Source organism: Pogoniulus pusillus, chromosome 7, assembly GCF_015220805.1.
Source record: "Pogoniulus pusillus isolate bPogPus1 chromosome 7, bPogPus1.pri, whole genome shotgun sequence".
NCBI lineage: Eukaryota > Metazoa > Chordata > Aves > Piciformes > Lybiidae > Pogoniulus > Pogoniulus pusillus.
This window is the reverse complement of record NC_087270.1, coordinates 42,075,878-42,093,224: the sequence shown is the minus strand read 5'-3', so window position 1 is coordinate 42,093,224 and position 17,347 is coordinate 42,075,878. Positions and strand designations below refer to the sequence as shown.

Below are 17,347 nucleotides of genomic sequence, written 5' to 3'. Positions count from 1 at the left end.
ATATCCTAGATGTACTCCTGACTTTGCTCAGACCACAGAGGGGAATACCTGACTGGCTGAGGCTACAGGTTCTTTCTCTTTGTTTGGTGTTTTATTCTTAGCCATTAGCTGATACTTGAAAAAATCAACATGTAAAGAATTGTTTCAAAGCTGTTTTCAGACCATGACACCAAGCAGGTTCGTTAGGCTGATAAAGCCTTAGAGTGCTGTTCCATATTCTGTAGCACAGCCAGCTGAGCTGCTCTTCACTCATTGGCTGGACAGACAAGTTTTGTGCTCCTGCTTTCATGTTCCAACTTTCCAACATCTTTTAGTTGTGAGGATTTTGATAGACCATGAGGCACCCAGCAGCCAGGAGGTGTTTAGACCTTCAGACTTTGAACCAGAATAAAACAAAACACCACCCCACTTCTGCCTGTCTGTGGGAGGATGAGGAAAGGCAGGGATGATGCCTGGTCCGTAAATGCACACATTCCTGTTTATCTTTGCACGTACCTGTGTGCATCCTATGTGTAGATGAAGACACCTAGAGAACCCCACTCCTATTCTCACACAGTGATGTTTGTGCACTTCCACATGCTGCTTGTGTCTGTGTGCGCTTTCCCTTATACACACCGAGGGAGACATATTTACTTATACAGGATGCTCATAGAGGGATTCTAATGGGCTACCTAGGCTGGTGGAAAGATAGATAATTCCCCATTACATGCACACAAAATAAACGTGATAAAAGGCAGCTAATCCCCAAGGATCCCTGTGTTTAAAGAAGAAATAGCAGTCAGGATAAAATGCTGAAGGCTTCAGCTACAAAAGATGTCGAGTGGTACAACTCCCATCCTTCTTTCTCTGCTGCACTTCAATAGGTTGGAGTACAAAGCTTCTATAGGCAGCTCCTGGATAATTCAGTATTTTCTTTCATGCCTGCTGTAGGCATTAAGTGCTGAACTGAAGATAAGCACCTAGAAGAGCACAGGTCTTGATCCTGCACAGATGCTTCCCCGGGCTTAAATCAGACAGTCTTCTCTGATTGTGCATCAGGAATGATGAGTACTGCCAGACTCAGAAGCTGAACAGAGACCATTTTCCTTTCCCATCTATTGTAGATAAGCTGAGGTCAGACCCAGCTTCTGACCCAGGCTTCTAACTCTACTCATCTACATATAGGTACCTCCATTTCAGTCAGGCATATGTCTTCTGCTGTAATCTCTGAGGATCTCCTCTGTGTAGCCCATGAAATCTGCATTACAGTTAAGCAGGTTTAACATAGTCATCTACATTAGTGTATTCTTTACCATGAGGGTAGTGGGACAGTGGAACAGGTTGCCCAGGGAGGTGGTTGGGGCCTCATCCCTGGAGATACCCAAGGTGAGACTCAACAGGGCTCTGGGCAACCTGATCTAGTGGAGGGTGTCCCTGCATACTGCAGAGAGGGCTGGACTGGATGACCTTCGGAGGTCTCTTCCAACCCAGACCATCCTATGATTCTATGATCCTGTGACTCAGATTTCTCTCTAAACTGCATTGACTGAACAGTCTGGTCTAGATCTCTGACTGAGTGAGAGCTTAGTCAGTCAGTACACAGTAGACATTTACATTGTAAATAACTAAATCTAGTGCAGGCAAAAAAACCCATCATTATTCCTATCCCCTAAATTTGACAGCCTTCACAGCCAGGTGATCTGAACCTCTCCTTCACCATTTGTCTTCCTTGAAATTAAATGTCATAGAAGGCACTGAAGTCCATCTCAGATGCCAGGGAAGATGTGAGAATGCAACTCACCACATTTTCCAGGAGAACTGGCTATTTTCTGAGTCAAGCTCTCAATGCTGACTGCTTCCACTTGACCACTTGGTTTCTCTATCTTTTGATGTCAGGTAAGCCTAGAACTGAACCAACCTTCATCACAGGGAACTTGCAGCTGATCTGCTGGAGATGAGAAAAGAGGAAAAAATTCTTTGTACCCTGGCATATAGAGAAGGTCTTTGTAACCCAGGAGCAATAGGCTTACTACTGTCTCAGGCACAGCGCAGTCTCCTTACCGGTCACAAGCCTAATTAGCTGCTTGTCTTTATACAGCAGCCAGAAATGATTGACTGAAGATACACTGAAGACATCTGCCTAGCTTAAAGCACAGGCTTAACACAAAGTAACCATGGCCTCCACAGCCCTGATCATAGGTCCCACCTAAGATCAGATGCCCAAAGAAACACGTTACAGAATCACAGAATGTTGTCCTTGTTTAATGAATAAGGACAGTGAAGTGAACACATCTATCATGTATCTTTACTTCCAGATAAACAACTTGCCAGCTCTGTGTCAGAGGTGGATTTGACCTTCATGTCATAGTCCTTGTTATGTGCTCCACAACAGTCAGAGTCTAAAACTGACCTATCTTAGAATCATAGAATCATAGAATTGACCAGGCTGGAAGAGAGCTCCAAGATCATTCAGTCCAATCTATCACCCAGTCAACCAGACCATGGCACTAAATGCCTCATCCAGGCTTTTCTTGAACACCTCCAGGGATGGCAACTCCACCACCTCCCTGGGCAGCCCATCTTAGTGCCTGGTCCTGATTGTACACAGGAAATTGATGTTATTTATAACTGAAATAGGCAGGATCTGTTGGTGTTTTACAAGTAGGTCTTGCACAGGAGATATAAATCCAAAGCAGTGATTCCTTACAACCATCACAAATTTCCCTAAGAAGTTTTCATCTTCATTTCTGTCTATATTCCAGAACTGTGGACTTGCTTACAATAATTTATCTATGTTGTATGAATCTCTGGACTGAGATGGAACCAAAACATTACATCAAGGACAAGCCACAGTCTTTCACTTGAATCTCTGACAAGGTTTTGTGGGTGTTTTAACACAGACATTTTCCCAGCTATTATCCAATGGGAGATGACTTTTGATGGTGGGAAAAATCTCATATAGTTTTGGATAGATCTAATATAACAAGAAGAGGTTCAGAAAATCTGCCTGCTAGACCCTAACCTCGGTAGAAAAGAAGCCAGAAGCGAAAGGGTGGTATTTTGCAGGTTTGTCTATGTGCTTGTGTCATATGATGTCAGAAAGTCAAAGAGGTTCTCTGTGGCTAGAAAAATTCAGAGGAATCACAGAAATGTCTGTTACTAGAATGAATTCTGAGATAGTTAAAGGCTTTTGGAAGGACTGTAATATCTGGTCCATGCAGCAGAATCCAGGCTCTACTTAACCTTTGAATGGATTTTTCTTTAGGAGTAAATGACCCAGCAGCTGCTAAGTGTAGAGTTGTGTTCATTTGTGATGGTACCTGCTAAGCGTTAATAGCTCAGACCAGGGTTCACAGCCTGGCACAGGTCAGATCGAGGCAGTGTTTTCCATTTCTGCTGTGTTAAATCTCCAAGCTCACACTTCTCTCTGAAACTTTTCCACTGAGCCCCAACCCCTCACGATCTATAAACATGTGTCCAACATAAAATACAGGATAGCTCCCGTGAAGGCATCGGAATTGCTGGGTTGGCTCAAACGCCAAGCTCCGAAATTCATACAAAGCACAAACCAGGGGAAATCTTCAAAGGAGCTTCCAGTGAGCCTGAAAACTGCTGAGTTTGCGCAACTTTGCTAGGCACACATAAAACCAGAGGCTCTTCTACACCCCTGGTACAACCATATGTGTGCAACTCTGCTCTCTGAGATGTCCATCTGACCTGAATACAGAAGACTCAGTTCTAGATGAAGAATGACTTCCAAATGTTGTTTAACCACAAACAGACAATTCTCTAGAGCCCTATATTCATAGCAACTACTGTCACTGCCTGAGCCAGGGCACTCTCATGTATGCTTTATTCCAGGTTTTTCCCTTTTCAGTACATTTTGGAGTATCTTATTACAAAGAAGATGCGTTGCTCTTAGTAAACTAAGGGGTGCCAGGGGAGAGGTGTGTGTTGGCTGCCTGTATTGTCTTTTTGCAGAAGTACTGGCAGCTTATTGCCTGGTCTAACTATCACTGTCCTAAACTATTCCTGGGTACACTGGTGCATAGATCATGGAATGGTCTGGGTTGGAAGGGATCTTTAAAGATCATGCAATCATAGAATCATAGAACCAACCAGGTTGGAAGAGACCTCCAAGCTCATCCACTCCAACCTATCACCCAGCTCTATCCAGCCAACCAGACCATGGCACTGAGTGCCTCATCCAGTCTTTTCTTGAGCACCTTCAGGAATGGTGACTCTACCACCTCCCTGGGCAGCCCAGGATCACCTACTCTAACCCTCTTGCAGTGAGCAGGGACCTCTACAGCTTTATCAGGTTGTTCAGAGTCGCATCTAACCTGATCTGGAATGTTTCCAGGGATGGGACAGCTGCCACCTCTCTGGGCAATCTGTGCCAGTGTTTCACCAGCCTCAGTACAAAAAAAAATCTTCCTTCTATCTAATCTGACTCTCCCCTCTTATAGTTTAAACCAGCTACCCTTTGTCCTGTTAAAACAGCAATCTCAAGATCAGAATTTAGAGCAGTACTTCCACAGGATCAAATGTCCAAAAAGATAAATTAGTACTTTTGTTAAGTTTAGAGCCTAACTCTCTCCTGCTGAATGGATATACATCTGCTTTGCTCTTCCATTTCACTCTCATAGCTGAGCTTCCCACAGATTCAGCCAGAAATCTGAGAGCCACACTGACTTGTGTCTTCTTGGCTTTGACTTCAAAATCTATCCTTGCATCAAAATAACTTTGTTTTTGTTTGGAGTTTGGTTTGGTTTTAATTTTGGCACAAGCTTTTTTTATTTAGTTCCCCAAATTCTCATGAAGAACAGTTACCAGCAAATCCACCCAAAACACTCTCTGCTCAGAAGCCAAAAACCAGGACATGAAAAAAACTTGCAAAGACTTGCTGAGATTACACTCAAGAGATCTGTGTCTATTTCTTGGCTTACCCATACAAACTCCCTGACCCCATCAGTCAGCCTCTTAGTCTCACTTTCTTCACTTGTGAAATTGGATATAGACAAAGTCTTTTACATCTGCTTTTGAGATGCTTGTGTCTAAGAATCTATCATGTTTGGAAAGTTCAGAAATCCAACTAATATCACCCACCATATAGGGAAAGATCAATCCCAGCAGTTACACAAGTTGGGGTTTGATCCTTTAACTTCAAGGTTACATTTCATCAAGATGCAAAATCACATCCAGATCATTTATTTCATATATAAAAGATAAAGACAGCAAAACAGCAAAGGGAAAGCTACTTTCTTGCAAGTGACATTTCTTTCAGAGCAGAAGCCTTACAAAACCAGACAAAAAAGTAATAGGCTCAGCATACTAAAGCTGGGTAATGAAAGCAATCACCATCCTCACAAATTATTCCGTGCTTTGCCTAGCCATCATGCTGATATGAAACACCCTTCCTCTGAAAATGTTTGAGACAAGAGTTTTGTCATTTAGCTAGTCTCTGAGCCTGGAGCTGTCAACCTCCTGCAAGTGCCTGGCATCACACTGACAAGGTGACACACAAAGTGACAGACAAGAAACCAGCGGTTCAGGCTTTGGGAGCAGTAGGAAAAGCAACATCGCTCTTTCTGAAGGGTAAAAGGGAGCAATAAAATGGCATTTGAAGCTCAAGGTGGTTTTTAAACCGTGACAAAGAGCCAAGCCCCAAAGCCTTACTGATGGGTTGCCTTTACAGATATGCTTACTTCTTTTATATCAGGTTTGGTGATTGCTTGGGTTTGGTGTGGTGTTTGTTTGTTTGTTTGTTTTGAGAGGGGTGTTATAGGTTTGGGGTTTCTTGATTTGTTTGGGGTTTTTTTCCCTAATTCTTTATTTATCAGAAAGTAAAGCAACTGCTGTCCCAGTTCCAGTCATCTGGATTAGCAGCAGCAGCTTTCTGTCTGGAGGCACGGGCAGCAGAAAGCCCGGCGCACCATCGAGCTTGTGGCGAAATAGCTCTGGTGCCCCTCTAGAGTTCCCTGGTTTCCAGCATGTCTCTCAAACTGGTTTGAAGTCTCAGCTGAAGGAGAGGGATAACACTGGGGCTGAGCTACTAGAAAGCAACAAATTGTTACTTCTTTTTTCTCGCTGTATATATTTGTTGGTGATGGACAGAATAGCGACACAGCAGACAACGCTGATGCTGAAAGCCAAGGGCAAAAAGCTGTTTATTGCTATACTCACAGCCTTTTATACCCCATTCAAGGGACACAGTCTCAAGCTGTGCCAGGGGAGGTCTAGGCTGGATGTTAGGAGGAAGTTGTTGTCAGAGAGAGTGATTGGCATTGGAATGGGCTGCCCAGGGAGGTGGTGGAGTCTCTGTGCCTGGAGATGTTGAAGCCAAGCCTGGCTGGGGCACTTAGTGCCATGGTCTGGTTGATTGACTAGGGCTGGGTGCTAGGTTGGAGTGGATGAGCTTGGAGGTCTCTTCCAACCTGGTTGAGTCTATGATTCTATGATATACTGACCATGTTCCAATGTTTTCCTTGACTGTCAGTCTCACTTTGATCAGGATTAGACTTATTGACCTTTTGAAGTAAGGTTAGCAGAATTTAATGGTCTCTGCAGCCTTCACAGGCCAGACCTTGAGATCAACAGAAGCCCTTCCAGGTCAATGCAGACACCTCTACCTTAGGATATTACTTGTAGTCCTGCAGAGGTTCAAATATTTCCCCATTTTATTTACACCCATCAGAAGTCTAAACAGATCTTAATATTTGCCATCTGCCATGTGTTGGTAAATTTGGCTACCATTAAGTTGTTTTCACATCCAGAGTTCTGAGAAAGGGGAACCAGTAAGTTGGAGCTTGGTTTTCTTTATCATTATTGTTTGAAAGTGTTGATTTATTTTAAACAAGGGTGTAAACATTCAGTGCAGATGGCCTCTTCTCCCCCACTGAAAGGGAACCTGTTTCTTTTGCTGTGCACTGGGTTTCACCAGCCTGGGGTATGAAGGAGTCCTTGAGGTAGTTGCCAAATGAGACTCCAAGCCTTCAGGCACACTTGGATCTTTTCACTTTTAAGTAAGGCCATCTTTAAAACATGAGCAGACACAATGACATCATAGCACTGCAGGCAGGTTTGGGTGTCCTGAAGCAGAAGGATTTATCACATGTTGGCTTGATAGACTTTGCCTTCTTTTTGCAGCTCTCCATGCACACTACCAAAACCAGGGCTTTTTGCCTTGCCTCTTAGAACAATAAAGCTACTCATTTATAGGAGTTGCACTACAAAACTGAGAAAGCCCAGAAGACTCCAGTATGAAACCACCATGTTTGATATTGGCCTTTTAAACTCAAATGAAAGAGTTACAGTGAAAAGAAACTCATTTTGTAGGTGCATACCAAAAATGAACCAACTTCAGTGGGAACTCAGTCTGAAAAATCAGGCAACTAAATTTGACTTTCAGGAAGCACATTTGATTGCTTTGCCATTAAATCTCCTGTCTGTCATGTTTGATTTAAATCTAAAATTATATTTTCTCCCCAACTTGAAGCTTAACTTTCATCAGCAAAGGGAAAATATCCAGCATTCTTGGATAGCTTTCAGACTTTAACTTGCAGAGAACTAAAGTTCACCAAAATTAGAGCAAGGGGAATCACTGATAAAAATATGTGATAAAGTAGAGGATAATATATCTCAGCCTTTTTATGCTCATTGCATAAAGGGAGTCTGAAATAAATGTACACCCTCACAGGAGCTTTGGCAAGGACAACTGGCCAGAACTTTGCTGTAAAACAGTTTCTCTCAGTAAACTTCATGGGAAAATTAATAGGCTCTGTGTATCTCCATATGTGGAGAAGATATTCATCAGGACCTGAAAGCAGAGCTGCCATGAGACACTGCAATGCCATTTCTCTAAAAGAGAGTTGAACATTTTTGACAGGAAATTAAATTATATCATGGGGAAAAAAGAAAAAATGTATATTCAATTATTAGTGGTAAATAAAAGGCTAAAGTGTGAAGGAGGTAGACTCCTAATTCACCCCTCAAAACCCTTTTCTTATAGAATCATAGAATCAACATGGTTGGAAGAGACCTCCAAGCTCATCCAGGTCAACCTAGCAACCCAGCCCTGGCCAAGCAACCAGACCATGGCACTAAGTGCCCCAGCCAGGCTTGGCTTCAACACCTCCAGGCACACAGACTCCACCACCTCCCTGGGCAGCCCATTCCAATGCCAATCACTCTCTCTGCTAACAACTTTCTCCTAACATCCAGCCTAGACCTCCCCTGGCACAGCTTCACACTGTGTCCCCTTGTTCTGTTGCTGGGTGCCTGGCAGCAGAGCCCAACCCCACCTGGCTACAGCCTCCCTTCAGGGAGTTGTAGTCTCAGCCCTTAGCCTCCTCTTCTGCAGGCTGCACACCCCCAGCTCCCTCAGCCTCAGCCTGTGGATTATGAACACTACTTTTCAGGCAAGATGTTCAGGATTCTGAACACTGTAAAATATCCCTGTTAAGTGTCTCCAGATAAGCTGCATGTCTCAGCTTCCCAAGTATCAGTGAAGATCTAGAGCAATATATAGCTGACTGGTAGCATGTAGGATGTTTTTTAGCTGCCATTAGGTATGCCATCAGTCAACTGCTGCTTTAAAAGGGTGCCGTTCTCCTGTAAACCTTCTGCATTACCTCTTCACCTCACCTCGGTGTCTTTCTGCTATAGAGCATCTCAAATAGCACCAAACACTTTTTGTATTCAGTTTTTGGAGCCCTCAGTGTAGCCAGAAGAATGGCATCACTCACTGTAAAGGAGATACACTCTTTTCATGTGCTAAATTGTTCTTCAGACCTCTTTGACTGTACTGAATAAAGCTCCAGGGTTCAATTCAGTTGCCTAAATACTGGTATCCTGTGCCCTGTGAGATACACAAGGGTAACCTGCCTGGCATCAAAACACCTAGAAGCAAGGTAGACTGAGGGCCTGTATCACATCTAGCAAATCTGTGCAGCTCTTCCAGGTCACAGAATCATAGAATTGTTTTGGTTGGAAGAGAGCCTCGGGATCATCAAGTCCAACCACTAATCCTGCATTGCCAGGTCACCATTAAACCATGTCCCTCAGCATCTCACTGATGCCTTCTAGAATACCTTCAGGAATGGTGACTCCAGCACTTCTGTGGTCAGCCTGTTCTCAGGCTGGACAATCCTTTTGGTGAAGAAATCTTTCCTGATGTCAAACCTAAACTTCCTCTGGTGTAACTTGAGGCTGTTTCCTCTCAACTTATTGCTTGCTCATTGGGAGGAGAGGGCAACTCCCACATCACTACAACCTCCTACCATTGTAAAGAGTGGTAGAGTCTCCCCTGAGCCTCTTTTCCTTCAGGCTAAACAACCCCAGTTCCCTCAGCTGCTCCTCACAAACTCATAAGATGTCATACAACATCATTTAACCCAAGAGGAAATGGTCTCAAGTTGCACCAGGGGAGGTTTATATTGGGAATTAGGAGAAGCTTCTTCACTTAAAGAGTTCTCAAGCACTGGGACAGGCTCTTATTGGAGATGGCTGAATCCCCATCCCTGGAGGTGTTCAAAAGACACAGAGATGTGGTGCAGAGGGATGAGGTTTAACACCAGACTTGGCTGAATTAGATAATTTTTTTACTCAAAGATCAAACAAAACTGATGTTGTGATGCTATGACCTCAAACCACTGTAGACTCTAATATGTAAGAGACAACATTAAGGCCTCTTTGATGGTCACAGGAGTTTAGGCACTATCGATGTACACACACCTACAAGGTAGCACCTATGCTTATCTACTCTGAGATCAGGTTTTGTCCTATCCTGGTACTTTCTACAGCCTCAAGAACAAGCCCTGCAGATAGTTTCTGAGACCATGTCTGGGAGTGTTCACTGTAGTATTCTTTACTCTTCGGGTTGTATTGATCTATGCAATGAACAGAGCAGTATCTGTTCCTTGGTGATGGAGAGGCTCAAACAGAACAGGCTGGATTTCTTTTCTATTCACTCCTTTGTTAAACTTACTATTTGCCTCTACTGGAAATCAATGATTGAAGATGCTGTCAACTTTTAAATCATATAAGCCTTTTTTTTTTTTTTTGCATGTAAGGACATATATATTTTTTATATGTCTTTATGTAGTCAGCTCCCCAGATCAAGACCCAGACTGTCACACAAGCAGTGTACAGCTCATGAGATATTAAAACTGCTAATGATACATTTGAATGCCCTTTTTTCCCTGCTTCCTTTTCTTGCAAGTTCATTCCCTTTTATTTTTCTGGACTTAGGAGGATGAGAAATGTTGATAAAATACAGCATACAATTTTGAAATCATCTGACTCATAGAAGGACTTGAAATAGCTGAAAGTGTTCTTACCTATATGCTGATCTTGCTTTGACTACTGTCCCTGGGGGTCTTCAAGAAAAGACTGGATGAGGCACTTAGTGCCATGGTCTAGTTGATTGGTTAGGGCTGGGTGCTAGGTTGGACTGCATGATCTTGGAGGTCTCTTCCAACCTGGTTGATTCTATGATTCTATGATTCTATGAAAAACATGATTTATGAGGAAGAGGAGTTGTTTTATTTTCCTGGTATGCCAAGCATCTCTTTAAAAAAAATGAAAGTGAGCTACATTTACCTCTTTAAAGTGTTGAATTAAAATAGATGTAGATATTACAAGTCCAAATTTCAAGAGCCCAAACTTTGAAAGTCATGTGGCATTATTAATTGATGTCTGCAAAATAGTCCTTGTAAATATTTAATCATCATTTTCCTCTCATGACTAATTTGGGATAAACACAGACTCCTGCTTTGAGAAGTGTCTGGAGACTGATGGATAAACACAGTAAAAGTGAGTTATTTGATAGTAGCCTTTGGGAGATCCTTTATAAAAGATTGGGCCACTCCCAAGATCAACCAGAAAGATGTTTCCAAACTGAGCTCTCAGTTTGGTTAAGACTCCCACGATTTCCTAGCAAATGGAGTTCTTATGAGGAGGGGATGAAGGAATTGGGGTTGCTTAGTCTGGAGAAAAGTAAGCTGAGAGAGACCTTACTGCTCCTTACAACTATCTGAAAGGAGGTTGTAGTGAGCTGGGGCTTAGTCTTTCCAGTGATTTGCCATTGGAATGGGCTGCCCAGGGAGGTGGTGGAGTCACCATCCCTGAAGGTGTTGAAGCGAAGCCTGGCTGGGGCACTTAGTGCCATGGTCTGGTTGCTTGTTGAGGGCTGGCTGCTAGGTTGGACTGGCTGAGCTTGGAGCTCTCTTCCAACCTGATTGATTCTATGATTAGTCTTTTCTCCCAACTAACAAGTGAGGTGCTATGGGCTGGGGACAGAGTGGCTGGAGAGCAGCCAGGCAGAAAGGGACCTGGGGATACTGATCAACAGTGGCAGAACATGAGCCAGCAGTGTGTCCAGGCAGCTGAGAAGGCCAGTGGCACCCTGGTCCGTATCAGGAATTGTGTGGCCAGCAGGACCAGGGAGGTCATTCTGCCCCTGTACTGGGTGTGGTTAAGCCACACCTTGAGTACTGTGTCCACTTCTGGGCCCCTCAGTTTAAGAAAGGTGTTGAGATGCTTGAATAAGTTCAAAGAGCAGCAAGGCTGGTGAGGGGGCTGGAGCACAGCCTTACAAGGAGCAGCTGAGGGAGCTGGGGGTGTGCAGACTGGAGAAAAGGAGGCTCCATGAGGACCTTATTGCTCTCTACAACTACCAACCCAGCTGGAGATTGGTCTCCTCTCCCAGGCAACCAGAATGAGGGACACAGTTTCAGGCTGTGCCAGGGGAGGTTGAGGAAATAATTCTTCACAGAAAGAATGATTGCCCATTGAAATGAGCTGCCCAGGGAGGTGGTGGAGTCACCATCCCTGGGAGTACTTAAAAAAGAGACTGAATGTGATGCTTGGTGCCATGGTTTATTTGATTAGATGGTGCTGGATTGGACTGATCTCAAGTATCCAACCTGTTTAATTCTGTGGTTCTGTGAAGTGATAGAACAAGAGAAAATGGCCTCAAGTTGCACCAGTGCAGGTTTAGGTTGGATATTAAGAAAAGTTTCTTCACAGAACAGATTGTCAAGCCCTGTAACAGGCTGCCCAGGGAAGTGGAGGTCATAGAATCATAGAATCAGTCAGGGTTGGAAGGGACCACAAGGATCATCTCGTTCCAACCCCCCTGCCATGGACAGGGACACCCTACCCTAGAGCAGGTGCACAAAACTAGTCTGGGTAAGGCATTGAACAACCTGTTCTAGTGGGAGGTGTCCCTGCCTGTGACAGGGAGTTGGAACTGGATGATCTTTAAGGTCCCTTCCAACCCAAACCATTCTATGATTCTATGATGGACTCACTGTCCCTTAAGGGATTTTAAAACCATGTAGCAGTGGCAGCAAGGGACATGGTTCGGTGGTGACCTGGCAGCGCTAGCTTAACAGCTGGACTTTATGCTCCTAAAAGTCTCTTATGAACGAAGTGATTCTTCTGATTCCATCTATAAGAATGGCTAAACTACACAGAGCTGGTTTTATTTACCTGAGAAGGAGGGAATCAAACCTCTGGGGGCAGGAAAAGCAGCAATGATGGGAAGCCTAGGGCATGAATCCTCTCTTGGCCTCTGAAGTCAACAGCACTGTGTCAGTCTGCATCAGCCGAGGAACTGTCCCACAGTGTTTCAGAAGTAAGGCTGCTACCAAAACCAACCTTTGAAGCTGTATGTAGTCTGCTTTTCAGCTCTACCCTTCTCTTTTCCATTTCTCCCGTAGGTAATAAATAGTTTAGGGAGCAGATCTCCAATTTCACTATAGCAAAATGAGTGTGCTGCAAACTCCTCGACGCCTGCCACTGCAATCTGTATTTATGTTCGCCTGTCTGTTTCTTTTCTTTTCTTGTTTTGCTTTTTTTTTCTTTCTTCCTTCCCCTTTGCAGTTTGATCACTCACGGTTTTGGAACTCCTGCAATATGTGCTGCCCTAAGCACTTTCCAAACTGTTCTCAGTGAAATGCTGAACTACTTGGAAAAGCACACATCGCACAAAAACGGCGGCGCGGCGGAATCCGGCCAAGGACACGCCAACTCGGAGAAAGCCCCCCTGCGGAAAACTTCAGAGGCTGCTGTGAAAGAGGGCAAAACAGAAAAGACAGACTAGCTACATCAAACAGAATCTATTTCAAGAGAGTCTTGCTGCTGATATTTTTCTTTTCTTTTCTTTTCTTTTTTATATATATATATATATATATATATCATTGAGGGCAATTTCTCTCCAGCGGACCAAATCTGGGGGAAAAAGAAAGAAAGAAAAGAAAGAAGGAAAGAGAGAAGGAAGAAAGGAAAAAAAAAAAAAGAGAGGGAAAAAAAAGGGGGAAAAAAAAAAGAGAGAGAAAGGAAAAGTTTAAAAAAATCAAAAAAGAAAATAATTTTTAAAAAAAGAAACTAAAAAAGAGAGAGATTAAAAGAGAGAGAGAGAAAGAGAGAGCGCGAGGAAGTGTCCAAGCCTAAGAACAGCAATGTACAGTAATTGTAGGATGAAATTGTCACTTTTTCCAAGTTTCTGTTGCTCTCAAGGACTTTTTCGTGCACGTGGTGTTTGGTTGTTCTGAGTGATACACTGACACTGGGGTTTATAAGCACTGCTGGGCTTGGCTGAGGTGGCACGTGGAATCCGAAGCACTTTTCCTTTCCGGCAGCAGAGTTAGGGCCAGCGCAGCAGCTGTGGGACACGAGGTTCCAGCAGCCTGACTTTGCTTTCATGCTGGAGACATGGAAAGAAGAGCTTCCTCTGATCCATTGGGAACGCCTGGTCTGCTCACCATGGGAAAAACAGTATGGAAACCTGGCAAAAGAGCAATTCTAAGGTCATGGGACAACTGAACTGTTCGGTGTTGGGGGCTGCTCATCCCCGTGGGGGAATGTACAATAAAGCTGCACTGGAATGAGGCCAGAACCCACTGGGAATCTGTCCTGACCATCCAAGCAGCAGCCATGGTGTCTCCTATGAAAAGAGCATGGCAGGCTAAAGTGAAAAAACAAAAAGCCCAACCCTTTATAGTTTCAATAAGAGCCCTGATCCCTCTGTGAACTTCAGATTAAATGACACCTTGGGCTCCTGTCCTTAATCTTCTTGGCCCCTAGTCCCACAACACTGCAGTTTGCCATCCTCGGGTCTCTGTTCAACAGGATCAATGCAGGCAGTTGGAGTCATCTTTTGTGTTGCCTTGATTTGATGATGCTTTGTTTTCTTTGACAGCTTTTGTTTCTGCAGCTTTATTGTCTTTAGCAATCCAGCTGAGGTGCAGAGGTCTAACAGAGTCTACTCGCTTGCTGAAAAGAAAATGCAATAAAACCAAAAGGCAAATAAGACAGATTGGTTTAATCCACAACAACTAAATGGTAATAACCTTGCTAAAATACTTCTGAAACATTACTTTGTCCACCTACTACACATCTTCACACAGAAAACATTAGAGGCATAGCTTGATCTCAAGCCTCTTTGAGTAAAGGGGCTTTTCCCAGCCACATGCTAACTCCTTCAACAAGGCTTTTATTCCTTTTCTTTTCTTGTTGTCCTGAGGTCACTTTGTTAAGAAAGTTATGAGGAGCTGGTATGACAGGATGAAGTTATGTTGGCCATCTAAACTCCTTTTAAAGTCATCTAAACTCCTTCTAAGATTAGACTTTTTCTTCCAAGGGACAGTTCATCTCTTTTTTAATGGTAGGAAATAATGTATCTGCCCATGTGTCTTTAGCACCATTTGAGATGTTTTATGGTATCTAAGACAGCAACAGAAATTACATGATACCACAGAATTGATGAAGGAAGTTGAGCATCTTCCTTATGAGGAGAGTCTGAGGGACATGGGGCTTGGAGCTTGGAGAGGAGGAGACTAAGGGGTGACCTCATTCATGTTTATAAACATGTAAGGGGGAAGTGCCAGGAGGCTGGAGCCAGCCTCTTCTTGGTGATGCCCAGTGACAGAACAAGGGGCAGTGGGTGGAAGCTGAGGCATAGGAGGTTCCATGTGAACCTGAGGAAGAATTTTTGCCCTGTGAGGGTGACAGAGCCCTGGAACAGGCTGCCCAGGGGGGTTGTGGAGTCTCCCCCTCTGGAGATATTCAAGAACCATCTGGATGCATTCCAGTGTGATCTGCTCTGGGTGATCCTGCTCTGGCAGGGAGGCTGGACCAGATGATCTTTCGAGGTCCCTTCCAGCCCCTGAGTGCTATGATTCATTCTATGAAACCTGTGGAACTGGACTTCACCTGGTGGATCCCAGAAGACAGCACTAGGTGCTTACGGGTGGCCACTTGACTTGTACATCAAGTGTCTAGGACAGGTAGTAGAAATGAACATCTGGAGGTGCCTGTCACTGTCCATAGACAGCAGCTGGAATGTGACAGTGGCACTATGCATTGTACACAATTACAACTGGATTAATCCTCCTCTCCTTATAATCACTGGAGACAAAAAGACATTTATAGTCTGCTCTTAGCTCACCTCAGAGTAACCCTGAGTCATGCCCTGAAAGTGTCTGCTTTCCCCAGCTAGGTATGTGAGGATAAAAGCACTCATGCCTGTATGTCCATGTAGGAGCTATCTAGATGTAGCCAGCATGCATCACATCGTGGATGACCAGCTTCAGACTAAACCTAGGGACTCTGGCAAATACCCAAGAGAAATTCCAGTTGTTATGTAGGAAGTCAGACTGACCAACCTTGCTTCCCAAATACGTGGAAATGCACACTTATGGCATTGGAGTGTTTCTTTTGAGGACATTAGCCTCATAAAACACACTAGGAACTAAAGAGTCTATTTGCTTGCAGAAATCTGCCCCAAAAGATGAAATGCTGTGACTTTGCCCAGATTTGCCCTTGCTCACAGCAGATGTAGAACTGAAGATCCCTACAGCTAGGCATCCTCTATGCATCGAGGGAAATAGGTGCTTCTTCACGGGACTCCACTTCCTTAACACTTTAAGATCAGCTAAGTGCCTAAAAAAACCTGAACTCTATTAAATTAGGGTTTTTTTCACTCTAGCACCTCTGAAAGAAGTGCTAAAATCAACTGAATGATCCTCCAAGATGTCCTTGACATAAACATCAAGAAACTCCTCTAGAAGGTGGAATACCTGAGCCTGAAAGTCCCTGACTGTTATTTTCCCAGTGAAAGTGAAAAGTCATTCTTTTTTCTGCTGCCCAAATAGAGGGAGAGAAAAGGAAAAGAGGGGAGTAAAACTAAAAGCTTGGAAAAAGAAATCAAACAGATTTGCCACATGTGGAAATCAAACAGAGTAGCCACACAGAAACTTATTACAAAGCAATTTCATTGCTGTCCTTTACGTGGAGATGTGGATTGGTTTAAATTAGGTTTTGATGGAGGGAAAGAAGTTTTTCAAAGCCTTTTCTCTTCAGTTCACTGAAATGCCTGCCCTCTGGAGAAGGGGGAGTGGCTGGCTGGGTAGATTACTGTGTGAAACTGTTGAGAAAGCAGCCTTTTATTGCAGGCCAGTTCAACTGTCTGGCATTGGAAATGATATGTACACAGGGTTGTTTGCAGTGTTACTTGTTCAGTATCTCGTTTATGGAAACACATCTTCTGGGGTTGCTTTACATAATCACTCTGAACCTCTGCTCTACAAACAAACTCTTTTTGACCTGGTCTGCTCTTTGTCCTCTTAGTATTAATAAACCTGAGCACTCTTCAAGCCCCAGAACTTCCAAGTTTTGATTTACTGACCCCTTACAGATTTTTTGTAAGGTTCAATACAGATCTGCTTCAAGTCTACTGAACTCCCATCAAGAGATTACCTGCATTTACATCTCAATCTTTCTGGGTTTTCCCTTTAATATTTTAGAGCATTTTAAAAGGGAAAACCAAGAATCTTTCTAAGAGGTAGCTGTGAGCTTTGTTGATGTCCACAGGCTTTCTGTCATTTGTTTTCCTCTGTACTTTGTAAGTTTTATTCAGAGAATAAATAGTTGTCCCTGCCCTTTTCCACTGAGTTAGCCATCAGAGCTGTGAGACTTTGATTCTTAAATTTGGAGCTTTCAAGTGTGGTTTTAAGCACTTAATTTTAAGCCCTTGATTCAATGGCATTCCTGCTAAGGCTCTCAGCCTAAGTCCTCATCCACCTCTACCTGGACAATGTTCCCATGTTGGGTTTTTTAGGTTTACTTTGGAAATATTACCACCTCAAAACACATTCATTAATGCCTGAAGGAAGGGCATGGACTCAAGTTAGTAGGTGCTCACTCACAGAAAATGTAGGTGTTTGGACCTTTTTGGCTTTGAAAATCATCTGAAGGGAGGGAAGAAGAGTTCTTCCTTTGACAGATCATGGAGTTGTTTATCCTATTCAGGTTAAGAGCATCAAAGGAGTACAACAAAGTGTTCAGACTTCCATGGTCAGGG

The 17,347-nt window shown here is 43.6% G+C and overlaps 1 protein-coding gene across 1 annotated transcript in view; it reads left to right on the top strand.

Annotated features, from left to right (window-relative positions):
* The window catches only part of TFAP2D (transcription factor AP-2 delta), a 53,032-nt gene extending 37,102 nt beyond the window's left edge, over positions 1-15,930 (top strand). Inside the window, exon 7 of the mRNA XM_064146708.1 lies at positions 12,868-15,930. Within this exon, the coding sequence (XP_064002778.1) occupies positions 12,868-13,087 (220 nt within the window). The 3' untranslated portion in view covers positions 13,088-15,930. The remainder of the gene's footprint in view (positions 1-12,867) is intronic.
* The last annotated feature ends 1,417 nt before the right edge of the window (positions 15,931-17,347 follow it).